The sequence below is a fragment of the Ursus maritimus genome, unplaced genomic scaffold (assembly GCF_017311325.1).
Source record: "Ursus maritimus isolate PB19 unplaced genomic scaffold, ASM1731132v1 scaffold_2, whole genome shotgun sequence".
Taxonomy (NCBI): Eukaryota; Metazoa; Chordata; class Mammalia; order Carnivora; family Ursidae; genus Ursus; species Ursus maritimus.
In genome coordinates this window covers 13,915,667-13,940,343 of record NW_024424452.1, presented here as the reverse complement: position 1 = coordinate 13,940,343, position 24,677 = coordinate 13,915,667, and the positions used below count along the sequence as shown (strand labels likewise).

Here is a 24,677-nt window from a genome sequence, read left to right as displayed (position 1 = left end):
ACATCAGGAGCTGGTTTTTTGAAAAGGCCAACTAAATAGATTATAAAATTAAATCTAATTTTAAAAGGAGTGAAAAAAAAAAAACACATAAATGCTATTAGGACTGAGAAAAGGGCTTTGACCACACACATAAAGAAGCTTTTACCTGTTTTAATGATAAATGAATGGAAGAAATGCCAATCCAGAAAGCTTTCTGAGACAGAGCTGAAAACTGGCAGGGGCCAACCACTTCAAATCCTGGAAAAGTCATCTGGGATTACTATCCAAAAAGGCACTCAACTCAGATTGTGCTACAAATAAATTCCGTCAATTTTTTTTTCGGAATAGAAAAACACCATGTAATCTGAAGCAGCACAGAACATAAAAGAAAACGGAAAAGTTGGTCATTTTTTCCACACATGTACAAGGCTCATCATAAAGGCGGTAAAGCGAGGACACGCGCACCTTGAAAACATCAGGCTAAGTGAAAGCAGCTAGTCACACACACCGCTTATTTCACTGGCATCAAATGTCCAGATTAGGCAAATCTAGAGAGACAGAAAGGAGATCAGTGATTGCCGATGGCTGTGGCGGTCAGAGGAAATGAGTAAATGACTTCTTTTAAGGGTGATAAGTATGTATTAAAATCACAGTAATGGTTGTACAACTCTGTGAATATACTAAAAACTCATTTAATTATACATTTTAAATGGATAAAATATATGACACGTGACTTTTATTTCAATAAGGCTTTAAAAAAAAACACAATCAAAAGGAAAAACTATATACACAAGTCACTGATCAATTGAGGATTGAAAATTTTATTTATTTATTTATTTATTTGACAGAGAGAGAGATAGCCAGCAAGAGAGGGAACACAAGCAGGGGGAGTGGGAGAGGAAGAAGCAGGCTCCCAGCAGAGAGCCCGATACCGGGCTCGATCCCAGAACGCTGGGATCATGCCCTGAGTTGAAGACTTAATGACTGAGCCACCCAGGTGCCCCAGAGGATTGAAAATTTTAACAAAAAATCCTAGTCACTAACACACAAGAACCAAGTAGAGTTTACTCTAGGAATACAAATATGGCCCTCTTTTAGACAATCTATTAATACAATTCAAAATATTAATAAATCAAGAGAAAAATAATCACGTTGATAAATGCCAAAAAGGCATTACAAATACATCAAGTATGTATTCTCAAGGAAGATGTCCTACAAAATTAGAAAGAAAATTTCCTGAACCTTAAGTCTTTTTCAAACAAACATCCAATATTAGTTATAATGGTGAAATGCTCAAAGCATTTCATTAAGTCAGAAACGAGATAAAGATCTGCTGTTACCATCAATATTCAATATTGCTCTGCAGATCTCAGTGGAGGCAATAAAAAAGGTAAATATAATGAAGGGAAAGAAAAAAGCAAAGCTATGTTTATTTGTTCATAATGTGATGCTCTACCTTGATAGAAAAGTCAACAGAAATTATTAGAACTTATAAAGATTCCAGAAATGTGATCAGTTGTCATTTCTGATGAAAACTTTTTATTGAGGGACACCTGGGTGGCTCAGTGGGTTAAGTGTCTGCCTTCAGCTCAGGTCATGATCTCAGGGTCCTGGGATCAAGTCCTCGCATCGGGCTCCTTTTTCAGCAGGGAGCCTGCTTCTCCCTCTGCCTGCTGCTCCCCCTCCTTATGCGCTCTCTCGCTCGTGAGCTCTCTCTGACAAATAAATAAATAAAATCTTAAAAAAAAAAAGAACAGTTTTTATTGAAGTAGAGCACACATTTTTTACAAAGCACACAACTCTCAAGTGCTCAGCCCTGTCAGTTCAAACACAGACATACCCATTTAACCATCGTTCAAGTCAAGAAACAGACGATGACCAGGGTCTCTGAATCTCCCAGTGTGTTCTTCCAGTCATTACTTTGTGGTTACCTGCCCAAAGGTAACTACTATCCTGAGTACTAACACTGTAGACTGCTTGTGCTTGATTTTGAAACTTACAGAAAAATAATCAAATAGTGTATACTATTTGGGATCTGAATTCTTTGATTCAGCATTATGTTTGAGAGATATACATGCCTTTTGTTTTGAAAAAATAGCAGTAATATCCCCAGATAATTAGAGAATATAGCACATTTATAAAACAAGAACTGGGTGCCATAGCAAAAGATGAGTTAGAGAACCAATAAGAACGCTTGAAAATTAAAATACAAAAGCAGAAATAAAAAGTTTAGAAAATAAGGTTAAGAACATTTCCCAGAATATGTAGTCAAAAGGTAAAAAATGAAAAGTAAGAGGGTAAAGATTAAAAACTTAGAAAGCTGGTCCAGGAGGTATGACACTCAAATGAGTTCCAAAAATGAAGAAACACACACACACACACACACACACACACACACACACACGAATAAAGAATATCAATAATAAATATGAGTTTCCACTGGAAAGCTTTACAGAGCATCTAGCATAATGGATAAAAGTAAATCCCAAAGCACATCATCATGACATTTCAGAATACCTGGGATAAAAAGGATTTCTAAAAAGATAATGACAAGTCACCTTCAAAGAACCAAGGTCAAAATGACTCTGAACCTCCCAAAAGCCATGTTGAAAGTTAGAAGACAGTACAACACAGCCTTCAAAACCTCAAAGAAAAATCATTTCAAGTGGGAAGCGTGAATCCAGATATTTTTAGAGAAGCAAGGACTAAAAACTTTACTGGGGGTATGCATCACTAAAATGAAGGAGTAAGCCGAGAAAATAAAGGCATGAGTTCAAAACACAAAGGACAAAACATAGGTGAGAGGGAAAGGGAACTCTAGAATCTGTGTTATATTGCACAGCCTGTCCCAATGGAAAGGGCCAGAGCACTCTGGAGACTTTTCCTCAAAAAGATGAACTGATCAGAATATCTAATGTGGCTGAGAGGATTGAGAGGGAATTCAGACAAGAGGCAGAGGGCCTGGGGTTGAATGAGTGGAAAGTACATAGAAAACAAAGCAAGCAAATAAAAAGACAATGATTAAGTACAGGAAAAACAAAAAGCTGAGCAGGAAAGGGGAAATAACCGAAGTATACCATGTGGATCAGCAGTAAGTTATTATAATAATACAAATATTTTTCAATGACCTAAACAAAATTACAATATAATTATAATGGAGGATGGGAAAGGGATGAGAGGTACATGTAAATGCGGCAGGAGTAGCTATTACCTCAGCTCCCACAGTAGGAAGTCAGGAAATCATGCCTAAATCTCAAAAAACAAGCAGGACTGAAAATATGTTATTTGGAAAGAGACAGGTAGACAGAAGGATCATTTTCAAGAGTGGAGAGTGGTCCCTCTAGAGACTGAAGAGAGCCTTCTAGAATATATATTAGACTTTTAAAACACACATGTATATAAATTTCATAAAACTACAAAATAATTTAAAATATGTAAGACCCTAATGAAATAGTAATCATGGTGACCTCCGGTGGTATGATGATGAGTGATCACCTAATACTTTTTGTATTTTTAAATTTGTACAATGAATATTAAATTTACAATAAATACATAATAAAAAAAGTATTTTTTACAATGTGATTTTCAAATTCCCCAGTCTCCTCGCCACCATCCTTGTTCTTCTCTGCTGGGCTGGAAGATAACATCTGGATTAAAAGCAGAGCAGAAAATGACTCTTATTTCTTCCCCTCCTGAATGCCTATAGACAAATTATAGAGCTCTAATTTCATGGCTGTCAGCCTCTGCTCCTCCCCCCTCATATTCTTCCGGATTTGAAGTCTCTGCAATTTCAAGTTCCTTCAAGCAAAAATTCCAGTTTTCCAGTGATGACTACAAGTATCAGGGATTTTTTTCCCTGTGTGTAGTTACTTTTAAGATACTATAGGGTTTGGTGGCAGATGAGATAGATGTCCCGGTCACCTAAACATTTACAATCCATCAGACCACCATTCTTCACCACTTTGAGGCCTGAGAGTGTATTCAAAGGGATACACAAAAACGGGGGGTGGAAAGGTCAAGGTGACCATTTGGAGGAATGTCATCCCAGCCACAGAAGCACATACACAGGCTGGAGTTGTTCAGGCCTTCAGGAAAAATCATTGCATTTAAGGGTTCCGGCAACTTATAATCAGAGCTCAGCTGTCGGTTGCCAGAAATCCAAAAGGAGACATGGAGCTGGGGCAAGGGAAGCAGCAGGCCAGTGGAGAAGCAGGATTCAGCGGTGTGATTCCAGGGCAGGCCCAGCAACGATTTCCAGGAGCCTAGGACTCTGAATGGATGCATCTATGAGAGGGTCTGGCCAAAAAAAGGCCCTTGAATTCTGGGAAGCCGGGATTCTAGGATCGAGGGCACTGGTGGAGTGGAGGGTTTCAACGTGGAAACCCTACTCCAAGAGCCTCATGAATAAAACAGAGGCCTATGGGAGAGTGCTGGCTACCTGGAGGAAGAAAAGCTGCAGGGATGCCTGGGGGCTCAAGGTTCAAGATGGGAACACTGCTTCTCAGCTCACACCGTGGGAGCTGGGACAGCAGCCAGGCCACCATGTCAGACACCTGGACCCAGGACCAGAGTGGGACCAAGTCTGCGGAAGAAGAAGTAGGGTGCGGATCTCAGGGGAGCTGGGGAAAGAACAAACTGAGGAAAGACGGAGGTCCTTGCCCTGTCCCCAACTGTCCTCTAAAACCTGGAATGGAAGAAGAGCCTCGGGGAAGCTGTCCTTCAGAAACCCTCTTCTCTTTGCTCCAGAAGAGGCCAAACCCACGTGTTAGAGGCCGCAGTTTGAAAACCGTCCCTATGCTTTCCTCCTGTGGGCTCCACGACCTCTGCTCCCCTGCTCTAAGTTGCCAGGCGGGTAATGGGGGAGTTTTCCCAGCCCCTTCACTGCCTCTTTCAGGGGTGAAGCTAAGCTCGGAGCTAGCAGGGCCTGGGGCTCTTGGTGCTGAGAAGAATGAAGATGCGCCCTAAATGAAAGCCCATGGTTTCCTGCCTCCAGTCCCACGGGCAGAAGACAGGGAACAGGAAGGTGATGAGAAGTGGCAATTGCCCAGTTTCAGCCCAAAGAGGGGGAGCGACGTGTTCCCCAGTGAGGTTGGCGCAGAGGGCACGGGGGGCGTTTGCCTCCCTCTTCCCCGGGGGCCGTGGAAGGAGCCTGCCTCACAGGGGGCCCCATATCCATGTGGGGCCCGCCTCACCCAAATGAACATGATGGCACAGTGTGGTCACGGGGTGGGGGAGGAAAGGGGGAGGCTGAGTGGAAAGCCAGAAGAGCCGCCGAGGGTCTCTCCTGAAGCCTGCAGCTGAGGCTGGGATGAGTGGGGAGCAAGACACCAAGCTCAGGTGTCTGCCACCAGCACACGCCACCGGGCACGGAGACAAAGGTCCTGACCAAGTGGAGAGGTCAGAACACAATCGGGCTGGCTCTAGCCCCCTGCCAGCAACCGTGGCAGCCGGGGACACTGCCCAAGGGAAGGAGAGACACAGAGAGACCCTGAGGCTTCCACTCAGCTGCCAGAGGGATGAGCCCACCTGTCCCCACACCTGTCCCCACACCTGTTCCCACACACACCATCTGAGACCGAGCATTCTTTTTGGAGGAAGCGGAACATTTCCGAAGAGACACACTGCTCTCAATAACCCAGACCCAGCAGCAGTCCCTAGATTTCTGACTTGGGTGCGTCTGGCATAGAGTAAAGGTTCAATACGTATTTGCTGCTACATCAACGAAGGATTCGATATTCTGCACTTTTCTGTCCAAGACAGCAGAAGGAAACTAAAGAAATTTCGTAATGACTCAATAGCAGAAGCGCTATTTTATCATTCGTCTCCACATCAGAGCATTTAATTGAGGCTAGGGGGCCCGAGGCAGGGTGGAAAAATGCACATTAATGGCCTTTCTTTGGCTTCACTGCCTTTTTGCTTCCATTTACTTCATAATAGCACATGTCAGTCACCGTTGGGAGGGGGGAGGGGATCGAGGGGTACATACAGAAGTAATAATAGCAGGTTCTGGATTCAAAGTTATTATCAGTTTGATTCTCAGGACAAGTGAAAGCAAACTTGCTATCATCCTTTCTGAGCGAGGGCAAAAAGATACAGAAATAAATTCACAAACTACACTCAGTGGAGTCAGGACTGGAGATGGAGTTGGCCTCCAACGGGAGAAGCTGTGATTGGCCCCAAGCGGTTCTCAGAGTTGGTTACAGCACAAGAATGGTCCACCCGCCACTGGTTCTGTCTACAAAACTATGTGCAGTCACCACGTACGCCACAGTTGGAAATTCAACATTAATAAAAGACACTCAAGGAACATTTCTCTCGTTTTTTCCTTTAAGTGAAACTTCTTAGGAACCTGGAGGTCCACTGAACTTCATGCACAGAAGTCAAACTCCAAAACACTGACTAGTGCATCCTACCGGGTCTATAAAGGACCTCCCGTGCAGGGAAGCTTTCCCAGACCTCAGACGCGGCCCGATCTCAAAAGGCTTTGAAGGGGCCACTGTTCCATCACACGCTGCTTGTACTGATGTTGTCCGACAGTCAAGCCAGCTACCCCGGCCTCTCCGCTGCTATGAGGATGTGAGACCTGAGTAGCTTAATGACAAGGAGCCTGGACGTGTTGGGGGAATATGAAGCCTGTTGCCCCTGACTTTCTGTGTGCCTGGTCGCAGAAGCTATTATTAGAGCCCTATGACTCTGACCTAAAATTCCAGGGAGAGACTGCAAAGTGTCAATCGGAACTTCCCTGCTTTGGGAAAGTCTGGGGCGAACTCTTGCAGCCTTAGAAACCGGGCTGTGTCCACGAGGTGAGGAATGCCCGGGTGCACACCAAGTTAACAGCAAACGGTCATTTGTGCGTGCTGGACGGCGGGCGGTTCATTACTTGGCGGAGAAGCATGCCACAGGCTCTGCTATTCGTGCTTGTGATTAATTTCCCGGGCTCTCACGGAAAACTCTACTTGCTTTCCCCTCAGTCCAAGAGAAATGAAACAGTCACATGTTCCTGTGTTTCCATAAAAGAGAGGAGGAAACGGAGAGGGGCTTGGCTCCAAATAGAGCCTCAAATGGAACAAACGTTGAGCATCTGGGAAAGCCTGATTGGAGCTGATCTGTCGTGGGGGATGGTTAAGTCTGGCAGGGCTAGCGGGGAGCTGGACGAATGGCAATGGCTGGCTGGGCTTGTGGACAAGTTACGACCTGTATCTTAGGCATCGCATCCAGAGGATGCCCTAACAAAAGACCAGGGAGCAATCATGCACCATGGACATGATGGGCCAGAGTTTCAAACTTCGCCACAGAGAAAACAATGGGGCAGCCAGGAATAAAGAGGGAAAGGGCATTTTCTGCTCTGAACCCAATCCGAGAGTCTTCTGTAGCTACGTTTTGGGCTCTGAAGGTGGAGTGGGGAAAAGAAATGGCAGGAAAGGGCAGGAGAAGGAAAACATACGCAAGGTTGGAAGATGGCACATTCTGGAATCATCTAGAAAAGGGGGATTAAAGCTACCAAAGTAATGGCTGGAGCCTACCCCCTCCCCACCCTTGCCGCAATCATACCTATCCAGCTCCAACCGATAAGGAATCTGAGGCCCCGCCAGATCAATTTGGGAGAATTAACGGTACCGCTGCTCCCCTACTTATGTCCAGCAATAATAAGGCATTTAACTCAGAGGCAAAGCATCTTCTATTTTTAAAACCCTTAAATTTAAAAGGGAACTTCTCTACTGTTTGGCAGCCCAGCACATTGAGCCTCTTTGTAAGCGAGGAGGAAAGCCTTCCCCACATTATTCAGATTTACCTACTTGCTGCTATGAGCTGTCATAACACACGTTGGCTGATGGAGGTAGAGGTCTCCGCTTGTCATCGCAGTAAACGGTCGCCCTGCAAAGCCTTGCTCTAGCTCCGGGGCACTGCATGGGAATTTTGCTTCCAAAGGAACGGCATCCAGCAGCGGTATCGGTGTGTCATGCAAAGAGAAAAACTGATCTACCCAGGCTGGTGCTCAAGGTACAGACAGGATGTCAAGACATACCATTTATTTCACGCAAAAGCAGTGTGTTCACCAATGTGTAAGCACGCTTCTGTTTCATAATGAACAGCCTCCCTGAAGGGACTGACTGGAGGACCGTGGGCCTCTTCTTTTTCCAGGCAAATGCCCTTTTATTAAAATTGTCACTTCTTTTAGCGCCCAGAGTTCTGCTCTGTAGGCAGGGTATGGAGTAGGGCTACTCCAATGACCAGGTTCTCTGTCCTAATTATGCAGAGTTGGAGGAATGGACCAAATGTGAAGACAAGGCTTGCAGGGTTCCCATAGGGAGGAGCAAGGCTGGCCACTGGAGAATACAGAAGAACCCTAAGAACAACAGCGAGAACTAGCGTCTTTAAGTATTGGCATGTATTAGTCTTCACAACGACCTTGTAAAATAGACTATTGTTCGCACTCACAGATGAAGAATCTGAGCCACAGACAGGTAAAGTGGCCTGTCTGAGGTCTTATAGAATGGGTCTAGGGCACATCTACCCCTCTGACAGAGAAGTAAATGGAGGCTCAAAGCCAGTGGTCAAATGTGGTCCCAAAACAGGTCATGGCAGTGTTCTCTCTCTCCCATCATGCCACCAACACACAGAGTCATTGAGAAATGCTTGCTCCCAGCTTTTTTTTTTTAAAGATTTAATTCATTTGACACAGAGAGAGTGCACAAGCAGGGGGAGCAACAGGGGGAGAGGGAGAAGCAGGCTTCCTGTTGAGCAGGGAGCCCAATGCGGGGCTCGATCCCCAGACTATGGGATCATGACCTGAGCCGAAGGCAGATGTTTAACCGACTGAGCCACCCCGGCGCCCGCTCCCAGCTTGGAGCACCATGAAAAGGCAGCATTCCATGGCGGATGGCTATACAGAGCAGACACATGCCATCCTGTGTTTCCATGTGGGCTGGACCTGCTGCTTTCCCGGGAAGTGACAAACTTGAGGATGCTGCTCCTTCAAGGTCCTGATCAACTGTGATCTCTATGAGGCGTTCTTTCCAACTGTCTGACCAACAGCAAATGCTTTAGAAAAGTGGATATGGCTTCCATTGGACACTCTTACAAAGGACAGAAATGCAAGAATGCATTCATTTCTCTCCAGTGGTCATTCTCATTCACTGAGTTCTCATTTGGGGTCTCAAAAGTGTGCAAACATGGAAAAACTTGAAAAAGACCGAAACACAAGTAGAGTATCTTCTATCCTGCTTAGAACAGAGGTCCTACACAATAGGAATAAATGCTCATGAAGCAAAGAAGGGACAAACATACTGCAGAGCCGGCCCCTATCCCTGATGCTACTCATAACGCTGCTTCCTCCAGAGGCAGATGAAACCCACGTTGACCAGTATTGACCAAACCAACACCTTCTATCAACGGGACTCCTCCAGGATTGTCCCCTCAAGAAAGCAAGCAGAGTTTTGTGAAGGGTTGTTATTTTTAACTGTAAATTGCCTCATGTCTTGCTTCTGTAGTAAAGCTCTCTTTACTGAAACTGATTATCTACAACACCTCGTGCCCGAACTGCAGAGAGTTTACAATGAGTGCTTTTCATCTGAGGACCAAAAGCTTTGTTATGGAACTTTTCTACTCCTGGAACATTACACCTTTACGTGCTGGGTATGGTTTATGGCTAAGAAAACGAAAAGCTCATCGACATAGAGGGTGAGTGACCTGCCTAATGACGCAGACCCTATTGGTGCCAAAATCGACCAGATCATTCCTCTGCCACCGGACAACGGCAGGGCAGGAAAAGAAGGTGGAGTTTTTCCATTGTGATTTTTCTCTTCCTGAACTGGGACAGACTTCAGTTGGCCCCTGATCAAGATGCCTTTCCGGACTCTCCTTTCCTAGACCCAAGGTCAAGTACTAGCCACTGTGGTCTTCAATCTGTCCTTTCCCATGTGTTGCGTTGGCTAGCATCCAAGGCAGAGCCTAGGTTGGCCAACAAGACCAGGCTCTGACTCTGTGTGATGGTCAACTTCTTCCCAGGATGCTCCTTGTTTTCTGAATCCCTGCTTTCAACTCTACCATGACGGATTCTGCTGCTCTGGGATTTGACCCCAGTTTAATTAGCTGTCGTACTCTGTGTTGACCAGTCATGTCCCTCAAAAGGGGGACCACACGAGACTAGGAGCCAAGAATTAATACCCAACTGTCTTCATCTTGTTGCAAGATTGGCCATCTGCTGATGGCCATCATCTCCTAAGATAGAATTCACATTCCACTCAATTCATCTATTTAAAGTGCACAATTCAACAGTGTTTGGTATGTTCACAGAGTTGTGCAATCATCACCAACATCAATTTTAGAACATTTTTATCACTCCCCCAAAAAGCCTTGTACTCATCAGCCGTCCCTCCTCTCCCCGCCCTTTCCCCAGGCCAAGACGACTGCTCAGAATTCTACTTCTTGTCTCTCCTAATTAGTGTTATATCCGTCTTCAATCTCCCCATTGGACCCCTGGATCGAGTCTGGGCTCTTATGGTTGGTTTTGAGAACCCTCCATAAAGTGGACTTCCTGTTTTGATCTACTTGCTCTTGAATCTTTCCTCTCCTTTTTAATGCACATTCCCTACCTTCAGCCTCCTCACCACACCCAAAAATCTCGTAACCTCTTGGTGTGGTAAATGGTTAAATTCAGTGGATTGCCCCAGCCCTGCACATTCTAAAGAAAGAACTGGCTCTGGCTAGGGTCCAGAAAGATACCTGATAAGGCCTTGAGGTATCCTGCCTGATATGAGTGTCTTTGCATGTGTGAGGCCCTGGACTATGCTAGCGTAAGCTCTGCGTGCGGGGAGCCGGACACTGCCTAGTCAAGGTTAGTCACCTGGCACTCCATGCCTACATGACTGACCCCCACCAAAAACCTTGGATGCCAAGGCTCAGGTGAGCTTCCCTGGTTGGCAATATTTTGTACCTGCTGTTCCATATCACCGCTGGGACATGAAGCATTGTCCATGCAACCCCATGGAGAAGACAACCGGAACCTCACGCCTGGTTTCTCCTAGACCCTGTCCTATGCATCTTTTTCCTTTACTGGTTTTCTGTACTCTTTCACTGTAACAAGTTGATAACCGGGAAGGTAACTGCTTTTCTGAGTTTATGAGTCCTTCTAGTGAATCATCACCCCTGAGGGCAGTTTGGGAACCCCAAACACACTCATTTCCACTCCTAGCCCTCTAATTGTGCTGTCTCCCACATACTATGCCGGTCTGCAAGGCCCAGAAAGTCACACTTTTTCCAGGAGAGACAGCACAATGGGGAAGACTGCAGACTCCGGGCAACGGGACCGGCATCCCAGCTTCATCTCCCACCAAGTGTGTGACCCTGAGTAAAGTGCTTGTCCCGCCTGTGAAATGGAGACCATAATAATACTCACCTCCAAGGGCTAGCATCAGATGGAAATGGATTTGCATTGTGTAAAGCATAAGATTAATGCCTGGCACATAGAAAATTCCAACACTGGTTACGGTTTTTATGAGCTCTGCCATCCGCTCCAGTCACAAAGTTAACCTCCCTCCCATCAACCCACACTTACCTGTGCTTAAACGCAATTGTGCCCACTTGGGTCCTGTGTCTCCAAACAGCCCATGACCTCCTTCAGGAATATCATGTCATTTACCGACCCTGTCCCCTCAAACATTCCTACAAGGCTGAGTACACAATTGGTTCCTGAGATATATTTGCTGATGTCTAGGGAAGGTATCTCTATTTAAAAGTCTAGGAAAATGTGATTCCTCATGTAAGGATTTCCCCTGTGTAAGCCAGTCATATTCCTCTAGGGAGGGAAAAACAAAACAAAACAAACCACCCTTCTCCTTTATATACATTTGTGTACGGAATCTGAGATACCAGCAACCACACATGTGAGGACAGCCCTTTCAACTAGAAGAGTCTAACAGCCTCTAATGGCTCCTATACCTTATAATTACTATCAAATTATATGTTGGATTTAGGATGGCTAATTATTAATCATCAGCCTGAATTAGTTATTAATGAGTAATGCCACTAATTACAGGGTCACCTAACACAGAGCAGGCAGGCACCCCCGGCACCTCACAGAGGATGCCTAATTCAACTGTAGACAGTCCCTGGAAGCAATGTGCTGGAAAATGTCCCATCTCTGGTGACACCAGAGACCCTTGCCTCCTGGTAAAACCCATGGGATTTTACAGCTGGAAAGAACTGGAAAGATCAGCACTTGCCATGCTGTGGCTGCTGAGCTATAAGCTAGGTTTCCATGAATTCATGATGCACCCAACCTAGTGCCCCTGGCTACACAGACTATATCCCCTCATGCTTATGTTTGCTACTATTTTTCATATACATGGACATAACGTTATAAATCATAAAATTTAAGTTTATATCCAAGTACAACTGAATTCGTAGCAGTTCTTTTGTCAGGGAATTCTCACGCAAGATTTGTTGAATGTATATTCCCAGATCCTCAAAACCGCCATCCATTACTTCTTTGTTCTTGGTCAGCTCACCCATTCTCATTCCTTCCAGAAATGATTCCAGACCTTTATCACTTTCCCATAACCTCCCATGCAAGGCCTAAATCTCACTCTTAAGGATGATTTCTCCTCCTCTTTCCTGAGGAAAAGGTAGGTCATGAAGCATGAGCTCTCTCTTCCTGCTTTTCTAGACCAAACCACTGTTCGTGTTCTTGACTGACCTCCTCCTTATGCTCCAGGGTTCTTCGTTTCCAACCGACCCTCCCTCCTTCCTATGTCTTCAGACCTTTCCTCTCCTTGCTCCGTGCCCTCAATTCTATGTACTGTGTTAAACAGCACTTTTCATGTCCTCACCTGGGAAGATGTTCAAGCAATGGCTGCTATATTCAAGGAGATCGTGCAGAAGGTTCAACGTCGATAGCTAAGAACAGCTGCTGAGGGAGTAGCGCTTAGGGGATGAATGTGTCAGAAGAGCTTCCCTGGGGCAAGGTGCTCCTTGGAGAGAATGGGGATCCTACCATCTGACCCAGGCCTGGTGGCCAGTGCTTCTGGCAGAAAAGAAACCACCTCACTGCTCTCCGACCCAGGTTTAGCAAAGGGAAAGTGGCCTGTGGAGTCACCTCTCCCCTCCCATGTGGGACAAAGGTATGTGAATCCTGGAAGCAGATATGGAACTCAGAACAAATGTTGGCCTATGACCACTTTCAAAGCGGTCATTATTAAAGTTCACTATAAAAAAGGAATGAAGGACTCACGCGTTACAACACGGATGAACCTTGCAAACTTTATGCTATGTCGAAGCACAAAACCCCACAGAGTGTATGGTTCCACTTATATGAATTGTCCAGACCAGGAAGTCCATACAGACACAAAGCAGACTGGTGGCTGTGAGGGGCTGGNGAGGAGGGGATGACTGTCTACTGGGGAAGGAATTGGACGGTGAGTGTTGATGGGTGCACAATAGCGTGAAAGCACTTAATGCCACTGAATTCTATACCGTAAAATGGTTAAAATGGTAAAATTTATGTTATGTGTCTTTCACCACCTTAAATAAAATTATCAACAAAGCAAAACAGAAAAAAAGAGCTGTCCAAGATTGTAGCCTATAAGATACGGAAACAATCTAAGTGTCCATCAGTGGGTGAACTAGACCAAGAAAACGTGATGTATCTATACAACGAATACTACCCAGCCTTAAGGAAGAAGGAAATCCTGCCATTTGCAACGACGTGAATGAACCTTGAGGGTCTAAGGCTGAGTGAACTAAGTCAGACGGAGAAACACAAATACAGAATGATTGCACCTATGTATGGAATCTAACAAAGTCAAACTCATAAGGAAACAGAGATTAGCGCAGTGGTTGCCACAGGCTGGGGGGTGGGGGAAATGGAGAGGTGCTGGTCCAAGGGTATAAGCTGCCAATTACATGACAGATAAGTTCTAGAGATCTAATGTATAGCATGACGACTACGGTTATTATTAAGGTACCATATACTCGAAATTACCTGAGAAAATAGATCTTAAGGGTTCGCGACCAGTTTAAAGAAAGCAATTACGTAAAGTGATGGATATGTTAAATGGCTTGATGGTGGTAACCATTTTGCAATGCACACCTATACCAGAACATTACACTGTACACGCTACATATATACAGTTTTTATTTGTCAATCATATGTCAAAAAAGCTTGAAAAAAATAAATGTTTAAAATACATATGTAAACAAATGAATGAATGACTTGGAAATAAAAGGCGGCTCTGGAGTAGGGGGACCCTACCAGGAAGAGGGTGCAGGGCAGACGCAAAGGCAGAGGTGGAGGGAGCCCTGGGAGAGGCCCAATGAAGGAGGGTCCCTGCCACCTGGATAAAGCAGGTTAGGGGTTCAGATTCCCCAGGCCCTACACGGAACAACTGGAAGAACCTTCCTTTGAGGAACAGATGAGTGAGTGACAGAAAGAATAAGGACTCCAGCCGCTCTCCCACGGCAAAGGGGCAGTGAGGGACAGGAGGAGATCTTATTTATTTACTGATTTTATAAGTAGGCTCCATGCCTAGCATGGAACCCAATGCAGGGCTTGAACTCACCACCCTGAGATCCAGACCTGAGCTGAGATCAAGAGTCAGACGCTTAACCGACAGAGCCACCCAGGCTCCCTGAGGAGTTCTTAATTTCAAGGAAGTTCAAGTCTTTACGATGACATGACATGGGACGATTTCCATGATGGATTGAGGCTGATTTGTGACTTCAAGTGACCCTGGGACTTGCGTTCCCCAAGAGTGACAAGAAACATCATGAGGTCTGCTGTGGTTTTTGTCGGGGGCAAGGGAAGGGCGCACTGCACTGAGCAAGGAGGAAACCAAGACAGTTGGGGTTTTATCAATATACCCTAGGAGTTCATTTTTTTTATGATTCTTTTTTTTAAAGTAATCTCTTTACCCAAGGTGGGGCTCTAACTCATGACCCTGAGATTAAGAGTCACGTGCTCTATTGACTGACCCAGCCAATATACCCCAGGAGTTCTCTTTATTGGATACAAGGGAGGTGCAAGCTCAGGCTCTCCCATTCCTAAAAATACATCACTTGATCTTTATTTATCCTCCTTCTCAGTTTCTACCCCTCACCTCTCCGAGTCGAGTCTGCCCCAAACACCTCACTCACTTTTCCAACTTCTTCGTGTCCCATTTGTCCCTCCACCGACTGCCAACTAACTTCAGACCCAAATGCTCCCTTAAAATGGTTTCCCAAGGCTAAGATGAGCTGATCCCTTAGACCCAATGGTGCTTTGGGTCTTCCTGTTATTAAATCTCTGGCTCCACTGATCGTCCTCGTCCTCACACCTCTCTGACCACTAATCAAACTTGTTAGTCTCCCTTATGAAGGCTCCCTCCATCCCAGAAATATTGGGGTTCTCCTTGTCTTTCTCTAATGGACCTCTGGGCATTCTCATTCTCTTTCTAATTGCTAGCCCTGACCTCTCTTCAGAGCCTCCAATGTCACTCACCCATTCATTCATTCACTAAAGATTTTCAGCAAACTACTAAGGGCCAGGTAGTAATTAAGCACTGGGGCTACAACCGTGAACTAGTAACTAGTCCTGGCTTCATAAAGCGTATGGTCTAGTGGGTGATAAAATGGTAAAGAAAGGCTCTCCAACTGGGAGAAGCAAGTAGAAACACCTAGCAGTGATTCTTAATATGAGCCCTATGAATCACTAAGGCATTCATAAACTTCATGAAATTATATGCAGTGTTCTGTCCACTTGGACATGCTCGGGGTTGATACGATCTATGCCTTTCATTAGGTTAGCCTGATGACATTGGACATGATGTCACTCTGGAGAAAAATCAGGGCTTAAGACATAGTTGTGAGACCCTTCTCTGACAGGTAAGAGCTGGGGCAGGGCTCCTGAGTCTTTCAATGAAGAATCTCAGCAGTAGAGGGCAGTGACATACAATGGAGGCGACAGGGGGACCTCACGTGGCTTAACTCAAGCTCCAGAAAGTAACTATGCTTCTCCTATTGGTCTCAGTAACTTTCCCCAAATCCCCCAGTTCTGCAGTAACGCCACATAGTGCCGGTGCCCACAGCTCCTGGTGTGAGAAGCAGGGACTACAGCTGTCCTGGGAATGACAGAGGTCTCTCTCATAGGTCTGAAGAAGAGGGATGTTTTGGCCAACATTTAGCAGTCAGGAGGAAGCCAGATGGAATGATCTGGATTTGTGTCTTCTTTTCGAAGTCTGTCTCCCTGTCCCCCATCCCAGCACCATCACCTGGGGCTGGTAGCACCTGCCTCTTTGGGGGGGGGGCACGTGTTCTTCAGTCCCCACGTCCCACCCTCATACTTGGACTCTGCTCTCTTTCATGGCACCTGCCCACTCTCCACTCCGGAAGCTCTGGTGGAGATGAAGAGCAGAGAACAAATGGAAAACCATGGAAAATAAACTATTTACCAGGCAGGAGGAAAAAAAATATTTAATAACAGGAAGACCCAAAGCACCATTGGGTCTAAGGGATCAGCTCATCTTAGCCTTGGGAAACCATTTTAAGGGAGCATTTGGGTCTGAAGTTAGTTGGCAGTCGGTGGAGGGACAAATGGGACACGAAGAAGTTGGAAAAGTGAGTGAGGTGTTTGGGGCAGACTCGACTTGGAGAGGTGAGGGGTAGAAACTGAGAAGGAGGATAAGTAAAGATCAAGTGATGTTGATGTTGGTTTCCTCCCTGCTCAATGCAGTGCGCCCTTCCCTTGCCCCCAACAAAAAAAACATATATATATATATATATATATATATATGGAGAAAAAGGGAAAGAAGTAAAACAGAAAGGATATACATTTTCCTTTTTTTTAAGGATACAAATTTTCTTAATACAAAATCTCCTATATTATGTTGTCTACTGGGAAGATTCAGTATCTACAGCCTCATCCAGTCGAATGCCATTTGGATTGTGAAAATGTTCTCCCCATCCCATCCCGCACCAAAATAAAATCATTACTATTAAGATACTAGGATCGCAGTGGGGAGTGGAAACTACCATGTCTCAACATTTAAGAAATCCTAGTGTATCTGCATAATAACATCAGAAGGGCCATAAAAACGCCATCCTACAATTAAATAGTTCCATCCACTATTAACAAATTAAGCATTTCGTAAGTTATGATACATTAAAAAGAGATCATTGGTACTTGATTCTGTTTTGTACATCAGAGATACATGTAATATTAATGACTCATGATCACGACTATTTTCTTGAGTCTTTTTAAAGTACATATTAATCATCTGTTAATATTACCGTAACTCATAAAATACAAGCTAAATTTCCTCTTAGTGCCTTTCATATGCAGGAATAGCTATGTTTTCTGGGCATCTTACAGCATGGTACTGTACCCGCTGCTTTCCCTCCGTGGCTAACAGCACTGTCAGCCCCATTTCCGTATCCATCACGGCTGGAGGTCAGCCTCCCCGTGGGTCAGGGATGAAGTACTATGTGTGTTTAGTTCAGCAGTGTTAATTTCATTCATGTTATTGTGCAAACGATCTTCAGAACGCTTTTCGTCTTACAAAACTGCCCGTCTACACACATCGAGTAACAACTCCCTATGCCTCTCTTCTCTCCAGCACCTGCCAACTACCATTCTTCTGTCCCCATAAATTTGGCCATTCTAGGTACCTCATATGAGTGGAATCATACAGTATTTGCCTTTGGTGACTGGTTTATTTCGCTTAGCATAAGGTCCCCAAGGTTGACCCATGCTGTAGCATATGTCGGAACTTCCTACCTTTTATAAAGCTGGATGATATTCCATTGTATTCATACCCCCCGTTTTATCCACCCATCCATCTGTTGGACAATCTGTGGGTTACCTCTACCTTTTGGCTATTGTGAATAACACTGCTATGAACATGGGTGTGCAAATATCTCTGAGAGGCTGCTCTCAATGCTTTGGGGTATGTACCCAGAGGGGAAATTGCTGGATGACGTGGTAATTCTATTTTTTAAAAATTTTTTGAGGAACCATCATATTTCCATAACAGCTGCATGATTTGACACTTCTACGAGCAATGCTTAAAGATTCCAATTTCTCCACATCCTTGCCAACACTTGCTGCTTTCTGCTTTTTTGTTTGCTTGATAGTAGCCATCCTAACGGATGTGAGGTGGTATCTTACCCATTAAATTTAAATACCCCAAGGGTAATGCTTTAACTTCCCAGGGAACACCTTAGGGATGAGTCTATGCAATTATTGGCAAGGAGCCAAGAGTGTGGCCCTGCAGCATTGCACAATGGCATCGAACATAGAGATTGGGATGGAAACTGAGTCACAAGACATCTCTGGTGGAGGAAGTTACTGGCCCAAAACATCACCTTCCTCGTTGCACAGATCTGCCCATGGGAAGCTCTACTCTAATGGGATTAGTTCCTCAGCTTTCAATTTGAGCAGAAAAATAAGGGAACATGAGGTATCTAAGTTATTTAAAATGTGATGACTAGAAACTTCAGGAAGTCCTCATCCTAGTCCACAATTCCTTCTTGCCATCCTCCTTTTTATCAACAAACACTGCCCTAACACTAAGCCACGTAAGAAAGCCTCTTCCACTTCTTCTAACTGAAGACAGAACCCTGAAGATTTGAAGTCACTTGAGCCCTTCAGCAGAACTCACAGGATACTGAACGATAACGCAGGTATCGTATTCGTTAAAAATCAGAGCACCTGTAGTGGGCTGAACAATGCCCACCTCCCCTCAAAACAACCCACATTCTAATGTCTGGAACCTGTAAATGTTACCGGACATGGGTAAAAGGACTTTGCAGATGGGATTCTTCATGGGCCAGAGGATTAGTTTAGATAATCCACATGGACCGTAAATGTCATCACAAGGGCCCATCACACGGGAGGCAAGAAAGTCAGAGGGAGAAGGAGGGCGTGTGATGAAAGATGAGGAGGAAGAGGGATGTGATGTAGCCACAAACCAAGGAATGAGGCCTTCTAGAAGCTGGAGAAGGCACGGAAATGGATTCTCCCCTACAGCCTCCAAGAGGACCCCTGCCACGGAGCACACCTCGAGTTTAGCTCTGTAAAGCTCATTTCAGACTTCTGACCTTCGGAGCGTAAGAGAATACATCCGCGTGGCTTCCAGCCACCACACTGGTCGTAATCTGTTACAGCAGCCATGGGAATAGGGCATCAAAATCAACCCCCATTACTCAACATCCCTTCTAGGAGAGCTTCGCAGCTGGTGCATTCTGGGGTACCGATCCCTTCATCTCTGGGGGTAGCAGGTGGGACGTGGGCGAGAGTCATACAGAGCTGCCCAAAGGCCCTCCAGGTGCCCCCAGGGTTACACAAATATTGTTCTTCTCTCCGTGTTCCCACATCATGAAAAGGGTTGATGGAAGGTTGCAGGTATGAAAGAGACACGGGAATTAACACCTTTCAAGGGTCACAGGTCAAGCTCCTGCACACAGCCCATCAGACAGGAGGACGAATAAAAGGAGGTGGACGTTCCTATCATCACAATGATGATCTTTTAGTAATACCGTTTGAAAAGCTGCACTTGAAAACTTTCGCGAAAGAAGCAAAATGTGGTGTCCTTCCTCAGCGAGAAAGCTCTGAGGGTTGACACCAAGAAGTCCAAAAATAACTTCTGTGCCCTGCTGGCCCGCCCCAGGCAGCCTCTCCTACACTCCCTCCCTCTGGGTTCCTGTGTCCCTGGGATCTGGGGATGCGATGCCTCCAGATCCTGCCTGACACTGACCTGATGGGGAGAGAAGGGTCTCCGGCGTCCCACCAGTCTTTTGGGGGGCTGATGTACATGCACCACAACTCCCAGCTGTAGCCGTGGGCCGAGTTCTCGTACCGCTGCACCTCAAAGGTGTCCTGCTTGATGTTGTCGATGGATGGAAGGATCACTCGCTTCCGGTTCTCCTGGATTCGGGACAGAACCGGCTCGGCCCTGAAACACAGGGAAGGAGAAGTAAAATCTCTCTCCTGCGGCAGGCCCACCCCTCCACTGGTACAGACCGCCACACCACAGGGAATGAACAGAAGCGACCTAGCTATGGGGGGGGGGGGGCCTGGGTGGGCTGGGGCTCAGGTGGAAACTGAGGCACCTGGTAGATCATGCCGCTATGAGCATGCTCTGTAAGGCGGTGCCCCTGGCCCCAGGGGATCATACGGTGCTGTTGCCTGGGCCCAAGAGGCCCAGAGCAAGAATTCAGAACGTGGGGGACTCTCCCCCAGAAAGCCCCAGGCCTCTCTTTTGTGCTGACAGCTTAAGCCAAGGCAAGGCTGGCTGACTCCACGTGGTTCGTGGTTCGTGGTTCAGGCTTTGCACTGCGCTCAGGCTTCGCAGTGTTTTCCATATCCCCTCGGGCACTGGTTGATGCCTCTTGTTTCTTCAGCAGGAGCTGAATTTTCTCTCCCCAAATGGGTCACTTCTGCCCTTGATGGCCTGGTTTTAATAAGCATTTCGCTAGCTTCTCGGTGTGTGTGACTATTTCAGTTGTTTTAATTGATTAATTGATTTCTTAAAAGGGATCTAATTGAATTGGTTAGCAATGGCAGGAGAGAACTAATTAAATGCAAAGGCAGGCGAAATCCTGCCTCCCAGCTAGCCTACCCCCTCAGGGCTGCAGCAGGAAACAGGCAGGGACCTGGCTTGGGGTTCAAGGTGCAGCCCTGTCGGCTTAGGAGAAAGCAGATGGACAGACCCTCCCCACCAGTGTGTGTCTCCAAGGCAGACGTAGGAAAGGATTGTTTCCCAGATTCGAGAAGGAAAAGATGGCTCTCATAAGCCAGGGCATTAATCTCCCTGCTTAGAACAGAGCTCAGGCTTTGGAAAAGAGTCAAGTGAAAATCCCATTCCTCTGCATTATTTGGAAGAATAATGAGAACTCTCGGCCTGCCTCCCATCTCTTTTCATTTCCAGCTATTGAATTACCTGTTGGCTCATCTCATCTTTCTATTTAAAACGAGCAATAAAATATACCCTGGGCCATTTACTGCCTCCAATGCTTTTGCACACACCATATAGGCTGAAGCCAAGTGGGACTGACTCTCCACAGCTTCCGGATACGCTTCAGAGCTTCACCCCTGCGAGCACCTGCTCACGCTGTCCTCCTCCGGGAATGCCCTTGGCACTGGCAAGAAGTCTAGCTACCTATGGAGTCTTACCAGATCAAGTGCCACCTCTCCCAAGAAGCCGTCCTTGATTTCTCCTGGTAGAAAGGCTCTCTCCTTCCTCTTGGACCATCTTCTCCACCTCATCAAGTCACTCTGACTACACCTTGTCTTTGCTAATCTTGGAACACAGTACTTTTCCTCATGAGCTAACGGTAGCTGATATTTACTATGTGCCAGCCACCACTGGACACATTCCACATGGGCCAGGCAGGCTCACGTGTCTCACAACGGTCCCAGGAGGTAGACAGTATGATCAGCATTTGACAAATGAGGTTAAGTGGCTTGCCCCCCGGGGCCACACAGCCAGCCAGTGGCAGAGCCGGGTTTCTAACCTGGATGGTCGGGCTTCACGCCCTACCCATAAGCTCCACTGCGTCCTTGGCCGGGGCAGCGGCCCCCCTACCCTCCCCATCCCCGGCTGGTCTGGTGCCCCGCTGTATAGACACATTCAGTTAACCCCTCCTGTGGTGAACTTCTAAGCACGGGGGCCGAGACCTTCGCTCCACTAACGCTTCTGAAGCTGTGGAGTGTGATCTCCCAGTTTTCAAGGGAAGGTACACCCGTCCCCAGTTATCTGCACCCCTCCCTGGAGCCAACCCAACCTTTTACCAAGCTGTCCGCTCGCTGCGCTTCTGGCTTGGCGGCGCACTCCCTCCTTCAACCCCAGTTATCATGTGACCTGCTCTGGCCAATGGGGTGTGAGCAAAAGAGATGACGTCACATCTGAGCAGAAACTTACAGAGCCGTTCCCGAGCCACAGAAATGGGATGTCCTCGACAGAGTCCTGCTTCCTGTCGCTTCGGACTGCAGACACAGGACATGTGTCTCTCATTTCAATATTGAGTTGTATTTGATATTTTTTAATTATCTGCGTGTTGCCCTTTGTGCGGCTTCAAGCCAGAAGCGCATCTTCAGTGAAAGATAGCAAACTAATAGTCACGTTCATTCAGGGAAGCAGCCTCTGATTCTCTGCGACTCCTGAACGTCTCCATGTGACCTGTCACCCCGGCCCCACCCCAGTCAACCCTGGATGGAGCTGCCACCACCATGCTCAGGAGCGGCGCGCCGCCGGGCTCAGTCACTCGCACTCTTCACTGGCACTAAATGCTCTTGCTGAGAAATGCCCACCACCTCATCGTGTTTTTAGATACTAATACAATTCTCTTATGTTCCCCAGACCCATAACCCATGACGAAAATTAGTGGATTTGAAAAACAGGGCGAACTGTAGCCTATCTGGGGTGGCAATATAGCTACATCAAATAAATAAATACAAACAGCCTCACTTTAGCAATGACCAGATTGTTAATCTACAGACTATATTTTTTAAAATTTGGGTTTTCTTGAGGTGGTTGTTTTAATACTGTTTATTTGCCCCGTAACAAATGTAGACCTACATAGTCCAACCAACCCACTGAGCAATTTCCACTTCACACCTCACAGTTAACAGCTTAAGGCATTTTACTACCTTTCCACAAGTCCTGAATCAAATCTCGAATCTTTTCACAATAAAGTAGATTGGCATATAAAATAAAATACATGGTCTACATGGTCTCTTAGAGCCGGATTTCAATTTTATGTACATGAGATGACAGTCTAAAGACTGTCAAATATCAATGTTCCCTTCCAAGAAGGGGGAACAAATTCCACCTTTTTAAACAAAAAGGACATAGCCTCTGAAGGGCTTTCTCTAAGTGACCATGTGTGTAAACTGTACAAAATTAAGCCGTTTTAAAGTTACAGATTATAAGCAACTGAACTCAAATATCCTGTTTCCTCTGTACTAGGTTTCAGCTAATATTGCAAAACTAACGCCAGTTTTAAAAGTTGCTATGACCAATTCCGTTGACTTTCGCAAGGTACCTTAAGTTGCAGAAAAACCTCCTCGGGGTCTCAGAATGCAAAGGATGTTTGGAGCAGAGCTACAGAGAACCAGCAGCAGACCCGCCCCACAGACAAGATGAAAATCTTTGTTGTTGTAAATCACCGAGGTTGGAGATTATGACTGCAGTATAACCCGGTGAAAGTTGAGACAAAGTGTCCACCTTGTAACGAGGAACCACAAGGGACATATATCACTCTGGTAGACATGTGGAAACTGAGTGCGATGGGCTAAGGCTGGCACAGAGACCAGTTAGACTATGGGCTCCTTGAGGGCAGATACCAAATCCTATCAGATTCTGAAGGATGAATGACCTTCGGTTGAATGACCAACTATCCCAGTTTGCCCACGATTGTTCCGGTTTTACCGCTGAAAGTCCTGCATTTTGGGAAATCCCTCAGCACTAGGCAGATCTGAACAGTTGGTCCCCTACCCCTGGCCTAGGACAGTGTTTGGGACAGTGGTAGGCATCCAGCAAATATTTGTCAAAAGGACAATTCAGGCAGCCACTGTGTTCGTTTATGATGATGAATCGTGCATGATGATGAAGGTGTGAGATGGGCGAGTGGAGGTCAAGGCCAAAGGGAAAGGGCAGAGGTGCGAAACAGAAGGGAAAACCAGCTAGAAGTAGAGGTTGATGAGAGCTAGAGGTTGATTGGATGAGTGACATGATGGGGAGGGAAGAATCAAGTGAAAGGGGACATGGGTCGAGCCACCAGTTTTGACAGAAAAGAAACAGGGAGGCAAAGATGTGGCAAAAAAAAAAAAAAAAAAAAAGGCAAAAACTTTCAATGGAACATTCAAGTGCATCTGTTCAGAAGGCTTCCAGCTCAATGGTTCTGAAACCTGAGGGAGCATCAGAGTTACCTGGAGGGCTGGTTAAAATAGACTGCTGGACCCACCCCCAGGCTTCTGATTTCAGAGGTCTTAGGGGAGCCCAAGAATCTGCATCTCAAACAAATTCCCAGGTGCTGCTGCTGGTCTGGGGACCACACTTTGAGAACCATTTATGAGAGAGAAACAATTCTGAAGCTTAGGGGAGGTCAGGGCTGCAAACATACAGCGGTGTGTCACCAGGTCTGATGGTGGCAGAAAAACCAGAAAAGGACACCAGATACCCATGTGCACTTGAAAGCACCAGTGTTAACCGTGACCCTGGGTTCCCGAGCTTCATGTGCTCCTGAGCATAACCACTGTCCTTTGATCCAGCTGTTACAGAGATTCTACAGTGTGTTGCAAATGAAGAAGAACAGATGTTTTAATGTCTCATCGGGGGTGGGATAGCGGCTCTTCCAATCTGGTACCGTGAACAGCATTTATTCAAGATGGTACCAGTGAGCTGGTACAAACATGATTTGTGAAATTAAAGACTCTGCTTCTTAGCAAATAAGCAAACTGAGCACAGGTGATTTAACCTCTGACTTGACTTATCGCTGGGTAGTCAGCAACAACCACATGACGGTGCTTTTCAGCTGTAAAGTCCTAACCCACTGTCAGCATGCTCACTGAGTGATTTGGGCACTTTAATGCTTTACTATTCTTGTATCATAAGTCTCCTCCTCTCCCTGTGCACCCCCCCAGCATTTCTCCCAGATTGTTCTTTTCACCACCTGGGAAACCACTGGGGACCACATGCAGAGATAAACCCTTCCCTTACCCCAAA

The 24,677-nt window shown here is 46.0% G+C and overlaps 1 protein-coding gene across 3 annotated transcripts in view; it reads right to left on the bottom strand.

The window, feature by feature from the left end:
• Positions 1-24,677, bottom strand: part of GALNT17 (polypeptide N-acetylgalactosaminyltransferase 17) — a 432,856-nt gene that overhangs the window by 188,709 nt on the left and 219,470 nt on the right. For all 3 annotated transcript variants that reach the window (XM_040634985.1, XM_040634984.1, XM_008698564.2), the window contains exon 5: positions 19,707-19,904. In XM_040634985.1, coding sequence (XP_040490919.1) covers positions 19,707-19,904 — 198 coding nt within the window. The remainder of the gene's footprint in view (positions 1-19,706; positions 19,905-24,677) is intronic.